Source organism: Phlebotomus argentipes, unplaced genomic scaffold (assembly GCF_947086385.1).
Source record: "Phlebotomus argentipes unplaced genomic scaffold, Phlebotomus argentipes genome assembly scaffold_18, whole genome shotgun sequence".
In the NCBI taxonomy this organism is placed as follows: domain Eukaryota; kingdom Metazoa; phylum Arthropoda; class Insecta; order Diptera; family Psychodidae; genus Phlebotomus; species Phlebotomus argentipes.
Genome location: NW_026776177.1, coordinates 15,918,279 through 15,931,855, shown reverse-complemented (window position 1 = coordinate 15,931,855; position 13,577 = coordinate 15,918,279). Strand labels below are relative to the sequence as shown.

At 46.9% G+C, this 13,577-nt stretch overlaps 5 protein-coding genes across 5 annotated transcripts; 4 read left to right on the top strand and 1 right to left on the bottom strand.

The window, feature by feature from the left end:
• Nucleotides 1-483: 483 nt before the first annotated feature.
• On the top strand, nt 484-4,765 carry LOC132259969 (inositol polyphosphate-5-phosphatase A-like). The gene is made up of 6 exons (XM_059757841.1): nt 484-865; nt 970-1,200; nt 1,274-1,915; nt 1,977-2,159; nt 2,479-2,515; nt 3,833-4,765. Exons 1-6 carry the CDS (start codon nt 803-805, stop codon nt 4,012-4,014), a joined length of 1,338 nt encoding a protein of 445 aa, XP_059613824.1. The 5' UTR covers nt 484-802; the 3' UTR covers nt 4,015-4,765.
• LOC132259976 (uncharacterized) lies at nt 2,522-3,834 on the top strand. Its single transcript, XM_059757850.1, has one exon. It carries the CDS (start codon nt 2,551-2,553, stop codon nt 3,211-3,213), a length of 663 nt encoding a protein of 220 aa, XP_059613833.1. The 5' UTR covers nt 2,522-2,550; the 3' UTR covers nt 3,214-3,834.
• Nucleotides 4,766-4,838: 73 nt separating the features above from the next.
• Nucleotides 4,839-7,962, top strand: LOC132259966 (translocation protein SEC63 homolog). The gene is made up of 7 exons (XM_059757837.1): nt 4,839-5,086; nt 5,165-5,667; nt 5,866-6,301; nt 6,360-6,653; nt 6,762-6,888; nt 6,956-7,154; nt 7,338-7,962. The coding sequence occupies exons 1-7, from the start codon at nt 4,963-4,965 to the stop codon at nt 7,881-7,883; spliced, it is 2,229 nt and encodes a 742-aa protein (XP_059613820.1). The 5' UTR covers nt 4,839-4,962; the 3' UTR covers nt 7,884-7,962.
• Nucleotides 7,963-8,184: 222 nt separating this feature from the next.
• On the top strand, nt 8,185-12,387 carry LOC132260279 (host cell factor 1-like). The gene is made up of 3 exons (XM_059758295.1): nt 8,185-8,471; nt 8,535-9,796; nt 10,668-12,387. The coding sequence occupies exons 2-3, from the start codon at nt 8,664-8,666 to the stop codon at nt 12,385-12,387; spliced, it is 2,853 nt and encodes a 950-aa protein (XP_059614278.1). The 5' UTR covers nt 8,185-8,471; nt 8,535-8,663.
• A 361-nt stretch (nt 12,388-12,748) lies between these two features.
• LOC132260280 (activator of basal transcription 1-like) lies at nt 12,749-13,558 on the bottom strand. The gene is made up of 2 exons (XM_059758296.1): nt 13,165-13,558; nt 12,749-13,088 (listed from the first exon to the last, which is right to left on the bottom strand). The coding sequence occupies exons 1-2, from the start codon at nt 13,397-13,399 to the stop codon at nt 12,757-12,759; spliced, it is 567 nt and encodes a 188-aa protein (XP_059614279.1). The 5' UTR covers nt 13,400-13,558; the 3' UTR covers nt 12,749-12,756.
• Between the last annotated feature and the right edge of the window lie 19 nt (nt 13,559-13,577).

Sequence of the window (13,577 nt, the reverse complement as noted above, 5' to 3'; positions counted from 1 at the left end):
GTTTTTGGCGACGAGCAAAGTCAGGGGGCGGACAACTGACGCCCCGCGAGTGCGCTCGTCTTTCACACAAACAGTGCAATGAGTAAACACTATTTACATTTTCCCAAGTGGAGGAATTTTATTGTTTTTCCGCAAGTGGCTCCTATAAATAGCGAAGAAAGCCAATCTTAAGCGCTAATTGCCCATTGCAATAAATCAAGATGCTTTTTGTGTGTGGGAAAAGAGCCTTGACGCGATGTTTGACGTGCAAATAGGGAAAACTGGTAGATCCAGAGTTGTGGCTCTCCGCTGGATTTTCCTCGTGTTTTTTAGATGTGAATCGTGTGTGCGGGAATGAAGTGGTCCGGCGGATAATTGATGTATAATAGGTGGCTAATTTAATTAAGAAAATAGTGGAAATTGAGCCGAGATTGAATGGGCGACCGGTTTTCACGATGGAGCCGCGCGCGAGAGAAAGGGGGGCCGATTTGACACTGACAGTTTGCGCATGAAAATCACTGTCGCCAGAGGAAAAAAATCTCTCGGGGGATTTTCTTCGGTCTCCCTGCCAAATTTTCCTGTGTTTACCAAACAACAGTGCTGTTGGTGATAAAATGTACACCGTGGTGATCTATTTGTGCCAGTGAGTTGTGCAAAAAGAGCAGAAAAGTGGTGATTTTGGGTGGGAAACGGTGAGAAAAGTTGGGAAATAATGAGAGAGATAACCTCAAAGGGGAAGGAAAAGTTATCTGGTTGAAAAGTTCTGCCTCGTCTCGCAGCATCCGGGTCATCTCGCAAGAAAATCTTCTTCCAAGCAGGAAGGATGTCTTCGGAAGCCCTGCCAATTCTCCTCATAACAGCCAACGTTGGGAGTGTCTTTGAAGATGTGAGTTCCCTTCTCTTTCTGCGTCGCTCGGGAAAATCGATATTTTCTCAAGGGAATACCCCAAAATATCTCAACTGAAAATACTCTGCTGTTCACCCTCGTAGCCGTCAAAGCTGCTCAAAACATGGGTGCAGGAGTTTATGGGCGTCATCAGGAAGTGGGAGCCGGTTTTTCTGGCTGTGCACATGCAAGAAGTCGGTGGGAAGACGTACGAGAAGTCCATGGAGTATGTGCAGGAGTTCATAAAGATTCTCTGTGAAGCCAGCGAGTTGGCGAATTACGATAGAATCCGGATTTACCTAGATGAGGACTACCAATCTGCTGAACATTTTACCGTGAGACATTCAGAAAACACTTAATCAGTGGAATTGAGAACTAATTGTGTGCACTTTTTCTTGTTATTTTCAGGCCTTGGGAAATCTCTACTTTGCCAGAAACTCCATCAAATCCCTGAAGATCTGGAACTTCCTCATTCATGAGTGGGAGGATGTTGTGGGCAAGAGCATCCACACGGGCAGCATCGAGAGCATTCCCACGAAGGAGAAGGCTAAGTTTCCGCAGAACTTCTTTCCTGAGTGCAAATGGTCACGCAAGGGCTTCCTGCGCACCCGCTGGGACATTGAGGGTAGTGTCATGGATTTCGTGAATATCCACTTGTTCCACGACGCCTCCAATTTGGCAGCATGCGAGGAATTTCCCTCCGTGTACTGCAAAAGTCGACGACGGGCGCTCGTGCACACGCTGGAGCGCTTCGAGAAGGACTCGGCAAATTCGCGGACCCCCTACTTTGTCTTCGGTGATTTCAATTTCCGCTGTGATACTGAAGGGGTGGTGAAGAAGCTTACGGAAGCCCTCACGGCACACCGAGTTGCCAACAAAAATGCCGACAGCGTGAAAATGCAATACCGCGATTCTGATGGACAGAATGTACTTACAGTGGGCAAAAAGGAGTTCACCCATGCCGATCATCAGACGCAGTTCAAGGGAGAATGGCTGAGGAAGTTCGACAGAGAACTCGATCCACTGAGGGAGATTCTCTTTGAATATCCCGTAAGATCCTTTTGCAATGAGTGCTCTCTGTTGTTTCTGACTCAATTACTGTGTCTTTCAGGTTTCATTCCCACCGTCCTACCCATTCGAGGAGGATCCAGAGATGCCGCAGAACTACATGAACTCTCGCTGTCCAGGTTGGTGTGATAGGATTCTGATGAGTCCCTCGGCAAAGCAGTTAATTGACAATGAGAACACAAATTACTCATTGATTGGGGAGGATTTTTGCATGGGGGATCACAAGGTGAGTACATATGCTTCATACAATTTATTGGTTTACCCTAGAAATTGCACTCGGTTTCAGAGGCACTAAATTTTTGCGTGAGCATTAAATATTTACACATTAAATTACTATACGCTACACTGACAGAGATAAGAATGGGTACGCTTGACAAAGTTTTCAGTGGCAATGTGGCAATGAATGGTTTGTGTAGAAGGGAAATCATGTTTTTTTTTTTAAGAGAGCGCTGAAAGTGCTCAAGATGCACAAATTGTACATACACGAAAGTGTCAAATATGATGTTACCTAATTGAAATGTCGTGTGAATCTCTCTCTCTTGCAGCCGGTCTATCTGCAATTTCAGCTGAAGCCAAACCAAGGTACGATTCGGTGTAGTTGCTCTCCGCATGTGCTAATGAAAAAATCATCATCGTTGAGTTGCTTGTCATGTAGTAGACGTTTTGCACAGAATCTTGTAGAGTGTCAAAAGTTAGATAATATTCCGTACAATACGTTGCTGAAGAAGCAACCAGAGCCAATTGCTCCACCACTCAATATCCAAATCAATGTCACGGACACGGAGAACAATCTCAATGTGTGCATGTGTGCCTTCTATGAAGTGCCGGGTGCACTCACGGACTACCAGGAGGGCAACACCATCTGCCCACGATGCCGCAATATAATCAGCCAGCAGCCGATGGAGCACAGGCGTGCCCTCATTTCGCAGCGACTCACGCTGGCCAACGATGTGATCGTCAATAGGATAGACACACAGCTCCTCAATACGTTCAGCAGTGCAGCGATGGGGGTTCGACCGGATCCTTACACGCCCGAGAGCGCAGAGTCGCGATCGCCAGTGATCGATCGCAGTGCGCCGGAGTATGAGGAGGCTACAGTGAAAGCGCTGGCCAGGAGCGACGGGATGCCATGTGATCAGGGAAGTGTCACGAGTGGTGGAGTCAATCCAAATCAGCTGAAATCTCGCCTCGAGAGATTGCAGCAGAAGAGTCGTAGTGACGATGACTGCGATAGTTTTCTCCAAAGACAAAATAATTGCTGCTCTTGTATTATCACTTGATCTTTTCCCTTTATCACTTAATTTTTTTTTATTGACTTATCCTCTGTATATAAGTGCACGCCCAAGATTGTGATGATTGCGATTCAAAGACTTATCACACTCTTGGGTGCACCTGCATCACTTTATCTGTTCATTTTCTAATTTTAGCCTTATTATGGTTTATTATTTTCAAGTTCCAAATAGCAGATCTTGCAAGTGTTTTCGATGGTATTTGCTAAATATTGTTCCACCACAAATTTCAGCACTTGAGTCAATGGTTAATGTTTTACTTCCTCTTTATTTTATTTCTAAATGGATTTTCGTTTAAACTCATAGAGAGCATCATCACACCCAATGTTGCTTGAGTCATCTGCATTTCCCTCAATGTTGTCGTAGATTGCTGGAAATGGAAGATAAGTGACAGTGGGAGTGCCATATGATTTTGCTCTGGTGATCATGAAAATAAAAAAAAAAGATGAATTATTAGAGTGCATTTGGAATGCATGGCATTTTAACTCGAATCAATGTGTCTAATTTCGTTAAATTTAGTGCTGATGAATAGCGTCTAAATGTGGTTTTATAATCTCATATCTCTCTCTATCCCTTTGTGCTCTCGCAAAAAACCAAAATATTGTCACAGGATCTGTGGAGAGTTCCCGTGAGATTGGAGAAATAATTGCGGCAATAAATGATATGATTGAGAATGAATTTGCAAAGCAATTGGATGTCAAGAGACACTCGTACATCCAAATAAATTCCGGAGGCGACGGTGATGTTCTTTTGAATGGTCAGGCAATGATTTTTCGCGAGACAACCGTGTAAAGAGATGTTCAAGATATTTTCTAATCAAAATATTTTATAGATATTATTTTAATCTACCTCCGTCCCGATTTAATACAGCAGTATTGTTTTGAAAGTGTATTGTAATGCGATTGTTTATTTTTTTGTAAAATGGGAATCAAGCAAAGCGAACCATAAATGGGAGAGTTTGAGCGGTTTTTTTGTACTTTTTCGGGGAACATCACAATTCCAAGTCCTCCAAAATTGTTTAATGTATTTTAGACGAGAGTGAGAAACATGCTCCATTAATCATGTTTTGCAGCAGCATCACGTATTCATGAAATTGTTGAATATTATACAGCTAAAGGAACATGCAAATTTGATCGCGAAAGAGTCATTTTTAGATATAATTGTTCTAGCACGTAAGACAAGTTCTTTGAAACATTTAATTCCAACATATAAAATAATACATAAGCTAGTCAATTTAGACATAAACGTAGTACATAAAGTGTTACTCTTGTTGTACTCTAGAGAGACAGAGAATTTGAAGAAGATGGAATTTTAGTGTATAGTTGAGTGTATGTATGTAATCGAGTAAGGAATCTTTAGAGGACATCTTTTGTCCATTTGTCACACCCACAAGCAATGGGACACAGAAAGTTCATAAGAGTAGGATTGGAGTGTAGCAATAGAAGGCATCTATCATGAAAAAGAGCTTCAATTTTCATTCTATGTCCTGTTATTTGAGAATTAAAGTTCTAAATAAATGTTGACGATGGAGATCAGTGTGTAACGATATGAGTTTTCAAATTTCGCTCCCTCAGCGCCACGTTGCGGTGACTTCGAATAGCGGCACCCACACCGACGCAGCGCTTTTCGAAATGTCATTGACGTGTTCGTTTTGCTCCACGAAACTGTGTTTCTCTGGAGAAAAGTCCCTGTTTTCCTCGGTTTTCGTGCGTGTGAGGTGCATGGTGTGTTGATGGGAAAATGGGTGGCCAAAAGTTCGAATACGATGAGAGTGGGAGCACGTTTTTTTACTTCGTACTATCATTTCTCGGTCTAATTCTTATTCCATGCACTTTCTACTACTGGCCACGGAAGAAACGTGAAGGTATGTTTGACACTGAAAACACTTATTAAGGTTACCGGATTTCCACGTAATTGCGACTACCTGTGCCATATGTTGCAGACCCGAATGTGGTGAAGGAGCAATGTCAATGTCCCGAGTGCATGTGCAAGCGGGCGGTGTTGCAGACGTCGGAGCCCTATCGCAAGCTGAAGTCGCTGCTCATCAAATTGGTGCTGGTCGGCGGCTGGGCGCTGCTCTTCTTTCTCGCCTACAAAGTCTCCCAATTTGACTATGAGATGTCCAACTTTGATCCATATGAGATCCTGGGTTTGCCACTGGGCACTTCTCAGTCGGAGATCAAGCGCGCATATCACCAGCTGTCGCTGATACTGCATCCGGACAAGCCCACCGGAGACCAGAAGGCCTTCATGAAGCTGACGAAGGCCTATCAAGCGCTCACGGACGACGAGGCGAGGAAGAATTGGGAGAGATATGGGAATCCCGACGGCCCAGGAGCCATGTCCTTCGGTATTGCTCTGCCAGCGTGGATTGTGGAGAAGGAGAACAGCATCTGGGTCCTCGGGCTCTACGCGCTGATCTTCATGATTGCTCTTCCGACGGCGGTAAGACAATCAGACATTTCCTTTCGTCATTACCATTTATCTTTTGAGATAATTTATTCAAGCGCTGAATGAATGTTCCAGAATATTCATTTCTGATGAAACTCACATGGCTTATGTTTGCTTATCATCATATTTGAAATCGATTGTATTGATTGATAATACCCTTTAATTAGTAGCTCTTCTCCATTTCATCTGCAGGTCGGGATGTGGTGGTACCACTCAATTCGCTTCAGCAGCGACAAGGTTCTCCTGGACACCACGCAAATGTATTTCTACTTCTTCCACAAAACACCCCAAATGGCGCTCAAACGCGTGATCATGATTCTGGCCGCGAGTCTCGAGTACGACAAGAGACACAACTCGCAAGTGGTGGAGCGTCAATCGGACAACGAGGAGGTGCCATTGCTCATCCGGCAGCTGCCGAATCTCAATGAGAAGTGCAAGGAAATGCCTCTGTGTCGCATGTACTCCATCAAGGCGCGCGCTATTATGCACGCCCACCTGAGTCGGATCCCTCTGCCGCCGGACACTCTTGATCGCGATCGCATGTTCATCGTGAAGAAGTGTCCCTACCTCATCCAGGAGATGATCTCGTGCGTGAATCAGCTGATCATGCTGGCTTACGCGAAGCGCAGTAAGTAGAATTTGCAATTGTAATTGACACATTTGACTAATTGATCTGCATTTTGCAGTATCACGACTTCCAGCGATTGAAACCATTGAGAACTGCATGAAGCTCTCTCCTATGATTGTCCAGGCAATGTGGGAGTTCAAGAGCCCTCTGCTGCAGCTTCCCTACTTGACGGATGATCATCTCAGGTACTTCGCCACGAAGAAGCGTCACATCAAGAACCTCCAGCAATTCGCGCAGTTGCCACTGGAAGAGAGTCGCGCCATCCTGAAGAGCTTGACTGATTTTGAATACAGTACTCTGATGAAAGTCCTGGGAAAGATGCCTCTCATCGACTTCAGCTTTCGCTGTGAAGGTATGAGTGAGAGACGACGTTGATTTCAATTATATTGGTTGGCTTTTGGGGTCGTTCATGTGACATCTTTTCTCGAATAACGGCACTAATGTGGTATTTTCTCAACAGTGATTGACGATGAGCATACGAATGTTGTGACTGCGGGAGCCATCGTGACTGTGACGGTGACGCTGGAGAGGAAAAATATGAGTGAATTGTTTGGTGACACAAGTGCCGCAGAGAAGCCGAGTATAAGGTGATTTGTTACGGGTATTTTCATCTGAAGTGGAGCTCAATTGACGCTTTTGTCTCACCATTAACAGGGAGGAGGAGGAGGATCAGGAGAATGAGGGCAATGTTGAGAGTCAGAATCAGGTGAAGAAGCCAATCTGGGCGAAGCAGGGCAAGAAAAGCCACAAGGGCGGGAAGAACAAATTCAAGAGTGGAAATGTGAAACACAAAGTCACATCAAATCCATCCAATGCGGCGGCGGCGGCAAAGAGTGAAGAAAAGCCAGTTGTGGTGAGTGAAGAGAAAATGTTTAATCAGAATTTTCTCTCCCGTGAAATTGCCTTTATCGTCACTTTTATGGGAGGAGAAATTACAGGCTTTTAATGTGTTTGGCAATTTCTACGAAATGGACTATTTTCTACCAATTGACTGGGCTTCTAAATGTGTTTAATTGTGGTTTTTCTTCTGGTGTAGAAAAAGCAGAAATCGAACGACGGAGCAGAATCCGATCTGGAGAGTGGCCTAGAGAGTGATGAGGAGAAATTCTCATCGGACGATGAGAAGAAGACAGCTGAAGATGATGACTTCGAGTGGGAGAAGTTCCAACAGAAGTTGAACAAGCGCGAGAAGCTGGAGGGAAAGTCGAAGCTCTCGCACGCGGTGCACTGTCCCTACTTTCCGGAGGACAAGCAGGAGTACTGGTGGACATACATCTGCGACAGGAAGTCGCGCACGCTCCTCACGGCGCCGTATCATGTGACTAATCTCGTTGATCGCGAGGAGGTGCAGCTGAAGTTCACGGCACCGCGCTGGCCGGCGCTCTACACGTTCACGGTGTGCCTGCGCTCGGACTCGTACATGGGCATGGACCAGCAGCTGGACATCAAACTGGATGTGAAGGAGGCCACGGCCATTCCCACCGTGGAACCCCAGTGGGAGATTAGTGAGTCGGAGTCTGATCAAAATCTTCAGGGTAGCGAGTACACCACCGACACATCCGAAGGCGAGGAGGAGGATTGAGGAGTGTTGTGAGAGATACTGTCTTTATTTGGCATTCTGTGCAGTGAGTATAGTTTTCAAATAAAATTAACAAAAATTTCGTATGTATAATTTATATGCTGATCCTCACGCATGGTCGCGTGAGTTTTTCTAAAAGATCTGAGACGATTTGAGGGCCGAAATTCGCAATGCAAGATTTACCTAATTTCGTGGTATCCTCTAGACTACCACAAAGCGGAAATCTGAACGACTTTTTGAATTGAGCGATTTTTCAGCGACGGAATGCCCCCTCTTGACAGCATGAGCGCCTCTGGCGGAATGTCAGCAGTGAAAGTGGCAGAGAAAAGTTGACATATTGGCGCTTTGCTTTTCACTTTTATTTATTTGGGTGTTTTCTCGGTGAAAAAGTCCCAAACACTGGTGAATTTTGTGCGAATTGCACATCTGAGCATTCTGCAAGGCGGTACAGTGCACAAGCGTGAGTAAATAGGCCGAGATCGGAGCTCTCCGGAGGGGGTGACGCTACACACAAAGCCAGGGTGGAGAACCCGCAAAATCTGGTGTACTTGTGTGGAAAAGCGGCCGAGGCAGTATCCTGGGACTCCAGTGGTGAGCATGCAGTGAGATTGATGCCAGAGGAGCAGCGGTGATGGGGATTTTGAATTTTTGCAGAGACACTGTATGATAGACATAACCTCAAACTCTCTCCGTCAATCTTGGGCGACCTCGGAGTGGTGAGACGCGGGAGAGAGCGCCCCCGGAAGTCATCTCCGTGCGTGAGTTGATGCGAAGCGGGGCAACATGTCGATCGAGACGATTAAGTGGAACCAGGTGGTGGAAACCAAAGGACCCCAGCCGAGGCCGCGCCATGGCCATCGGGCGGTTACAATAAAGGACCTTATAATAGTGTTTGGGGGCGGCAATGAAGGTATAGTGGAGGAGCTCCATGTGTACAATACCTCCACAAATGGATGGTATGTGCCGTGTATGCAGGGCACGGTGCCGCCGGGATGCGCAGCGTTCGGAATTGTAGCTCTGGGCACGAGAATACTCATCCACGGCGGTATGATTGAATACGGCCAGTACTCAGATGAGATGTACGAGCTGCAGGCCACCAAGTGGGAGTGGAAGAAGCTCAGCGTGAAGCCGCCCACTAATGGGCCGGCGCCCTGCCCTCGCCTGGGGCACAGCTTCACACTCGTCGGCGAGAAGATATTCATGTTTGGCGGCTTGGAGAATGAGAGCAACGATCCGAAGAACAACATTGCAAAGTATCTTAATGACTTCTACACTCTGGACCTTCGCAATGAGCAGCTCCAGTGGGTGATGCCCACAACCTTTGGCGGAGGCCCGTCGGCTCGCGAGAGCCACAGCGCTGTCACGTACACGGACGCCAAGACACAGAAGACCAGCCTGATCATCTACGGCGGCATGGACGGACGTCGTCTGGGAGATCTCTGGATGCTGGACACTGAGTCGATGCAGTGGACATCGCCACAGATGTACGGACCTGTGCCCGAGCCACGCTCTCTGCACACCGCCTCCATCATCGGATGCAGAATGTTCATCTTCGGTGGATGGGTGCCGCTCAGCTACCCCATGGCCACTGGTGAGATCGAGTGGAAGTGCACAAACACGCTGGCGTGTCTCAATCTCGAGACGATGGTGTGGCAGGACTTCTCGGGCATCATGAACAATGTCCTGGAGAATGTGCCTCGCGCCCGAGCCGGACACTGTGCTGTGTCTATCCACTCGCGCCTCTACATTTGGTCAGGACGCGATGGGTACCGCAAGGCGTGGAACAACCAGGTGTGCTGCAAGGATTTGTGGTACTTGGAAGTGGAGGCGCCGCCGCAGGTGCCCAAGCTGCTTGTTCGCAGCGTCGGACAGGAGAAGATGGAGGCCACTTGGTCGGCTGTGCCCACAGCAAAATGGTAAGTTCTTTTTTTTCCTCTTTACACATTCTCTCAGAGTCTTAATGCAAAGCAGTGGAGCTTTTTTTCTCCCTAACATCAACCCTGGAATTATCAATTCAGGAAGTACATCTGCTCATCCACACTTGTGGTACTTCATCCACAATCTACCGAATAGTTTCGTTACTTGCGCTCATTACATAATCAATCTGAAAAGTTCATTGGTGATTTTGTGGCGAGCAAAAAAATTGGAATTTCTTTTTCTTTCCTTTGCTCGTTGCGGGATAAATATCTTTGTGTAATTTATGAGGTACTCAATGCATTTGTTTTATTTTTTTCCTTACTATAAATTGTGTGCGTGGCTATGCAAATATTTCAGTGTCATCAAGTAACATAATAATAATGTTACCAATTTTTTTTTGAACGGAAGTATTCGTGAGTTTGCATTTTTCATACATACATATCTACGAATACGATAGCTATATTTTCATAACGCACATGCATAGATACACTTATTAATTAATTCTATACAACTGCTGAAAGGAAATACTTCAAAAGAGAATAGCAAATCGACTTCCTAATTTGTTAGAGAAAAGAAGATATTTATTGAGGTAAAAAAAAATCCGGCTTTTTTGGCTCTATCCAATGATGCGTATTACATAAATTGACTGTATAAAATGGTAACTTATGCAATGTTTTTGGCCATTCTGAACTGAAAAATATTTTCCATTTAAAATTTGCATAATTCAGTGCCAGAATCGCATTTAACAAAGAGCCCATTGTGAGCATCTGTGTTACTTTGTAAGAATTCCAAAATGACTCATTGTAATTAGGGTCACGATTCTGTGGAGCTTTTTTATTGATCCAGTGGCTCTCGCTCCTTCTGTTGCAGGTACGTGCTGGAGATTGAGCGAGTCCCCGATGCGCCACCGCCGCCCAAAGTGGAGCCTCCGAAAATGGTGCCAGCGAAGGTGCCTGAGATTGCGGCGCCGCCAATTGTTGCGCCCATTGTGACGCGCACTCCCGTGAAAGTGGCTACGGTGCCGACGGTGGTGAGTCAGGGTGAGGTGGTGTCTGCGCCAAAGATCGTCACGCCCAGCCCCAAGATCCAGATCGTGCAGAATAGCGCCACAAGCAGCGGTGCCACGAGTGTGGTGCAGCCGCAGATGGGAACTCTGGTGCAGACGAGTCAGGGCATTAAGATTATCAGGACGGGAGGACCGGCCGCGAGCGTAATGGCCGGTGGGAAGGGCATAATATCCACAGTGGCTACGCAGGGTGGCACTACTGTCTTCCCTGGGAAGGTGTTCAAGATTGCGACTGCCACACAATCCATGGGAACGGCGGGCACCACAACAGCGGGTCGCAACGTCATTTTGTCAGGACAGCGTCCGATCATTATCAAGATGGGAAACAACACTGCGGCCACGGCTATCAGGCAGCCACAGATAATTCCAGCTTCCAGTGGTGCTGGGACGAAGACGTTCACGATTCAGCTGCCGCAGAGTGTGGCTGGTGGCGGTACAACTATTGGCACGGGACAGCAGAAGATCATAATGATTCCGGCTCAGGCAAAGACCACAGCGACCTCGGGCATTGTCACTACTATTGGTGGGCAGATTGTGAACAAGGTGGTGACGGAGGCGGCCGCGAGCAATCAGGAGGTGAAGTCCGAGCCAATGGATCAGCTGGACGGGGCGTCGGACTGGATGGAGTTGATTGAGCGGAGTCAACGCCGAGATCAGGGGGACAGTGGTGCAAATAGGGCGCGGAAGACGCACAAGAGGTGTCCGAAATACGTGCGCGTTGGCCTGTTTGGCGGCGGAACGTCCCCAGGTGGACCGAGTGCTGATGACGCGGACACACAGCCGGACAATGTCACGGATGCGACCAGAGTGAAGAACTCATTGGATGCTCTCGCCTCTGTTGCCGTGGAGGCTTCCAGCACCAAATCGGACAGCAAATGGTGTACCGTGGGCTTCTACACGGAACTGCAGGCGATCCTCACCAACTACGTGGACTTTGGTGAGTGGAACTCAAGTATGCTGGACAAGGTGACGGATGACAATGTGCCGGATCTCTCCACGAAGACCAGAGTGCCCCTCGAGTCGGGCGTATCGTACCGCTTTCGCGTGGCGGGGATTAATGGGTGCGGCCGCGGGGAGTGGAGCAAGCCCGTGACTGTGACACTGGGGCTGCCGGGTCCGCCCACAAATATTCGCGTGATGAAGACGGGCTCTGGCGCGTGCCTGGCGTGGGAGGTGCCGCCGGCCACAGAATCGGACATTCTCGACTATTCCGTGTACTTGGGTGTGCAGCCAAAAGGGCCCCCGAAGCCCGCAACTGTGGCCAATATTCCCTTCGTGAAAGTCTACTGCGGACGCGAGAAGACGTGCCTCGTGTCTAATCGCAGTCTCGCCACCGCCTTCATCGATCGCACCAGCAAGCCCTCAATTCTCTTCCGGATAAATGCGCGCAACAACAACGGTTCAAGCAGGCCCACGCAGATTCGATGGATCCAGGAGGATTTGGCCAAGCTCACTGGCACCGGAGCGTCGTCTGCAGCGCCCCAGGATGGGGGACCGGCCAGTAAACAGCGCCGAACTCTTTAGAAACACCACCTGAGGTGCAAGATCCCTTTAATTTTCTCCCCAAATTTGGTACTTGGAATTTAAGTTCCATTGAATCATTTATTTGAGGCCCAGAATGTGCCTTTTTTTGTCCCCCCAACATAATTGATTTTCTTTTTTCCAATCCATTGACCGACGAGTCAACACTTGATTGTGCTCCACACATGAACTAATTTTGATTACTTGCTATTTTAGATAACTTGAGAGATGGTATATGTAACTGGACATTTTCTACTACATTAGCAAAGCGTTATAATTTTTTTTCTCGAGAGAATATAAAAACACTACAATATTCTTCAATAAATTCAATTTTATGTAGAGAATAATTAATAAAGAAATGTGTAAAATAACTCATTTGCTCTTTCGCTTTCGCATCTTCTCGCTACGCTCCAGATTGTCGCTGTAGAAGTTGGCCTCCTTGCGTGCCATGGAGATCTCTGTCTGCAGTCTCTGCTTGTACACGGCTTTCTCGTAGGTGAGCCTCTCGCTGAGATGGGCCCACGTGAAGCCAGACAGATACTTGAGGTTCCACAGAATATCGCAGAACTTTGAGCGCTTCCGTGTGGTGATTGGCTTCCCGTTCAGCCTCTGCACCAGCAGCTTGGCCACCTTCTTGCTCTCAAACTCTATCCATCCCTCTGTGTATCTGCGATGCTTCTGTTTCTTCTTTGGCCGCTCGTCGTCTGTAAGCAGAGAGGAGAATAATTAAGATCATCTTTTTCATCTTCAAACAAACATTTTAGGAACAAGAAAGCTCACCATCTTTTCGGTTATTCTGCAGATAAACCCGCCCAACTTTGCCAAACTCTCCAATGAACTCCTTTAGAATTGCTACATTCATGTACTTGGGTATTCCGGAGATGTAAACAATTCCTCGCTTTCGCTTTTTTGGCGTCTTCTGGGGCGCTTCGGATGATGTTTCCACATTTTCCATGTCTTTTCCTAACCTCACAAACTGTCCAGCATTGCAATTTTCACTTTCACTACTCGACATTGTTGCGCTTCTTCTCCTTCAGTATGTATATTAGAAAGAAATCTTCAAGTGATTCCAACTTAATTCACTACTCAATTAGCAAGTAATACTCCAATGGAAGCGCTGCAAAAATTCTTGCCGCTCCATGCATTATTTGTTTACTTTTTTGTTGTCATTCAGAGTTTCTTTGATATTCCGC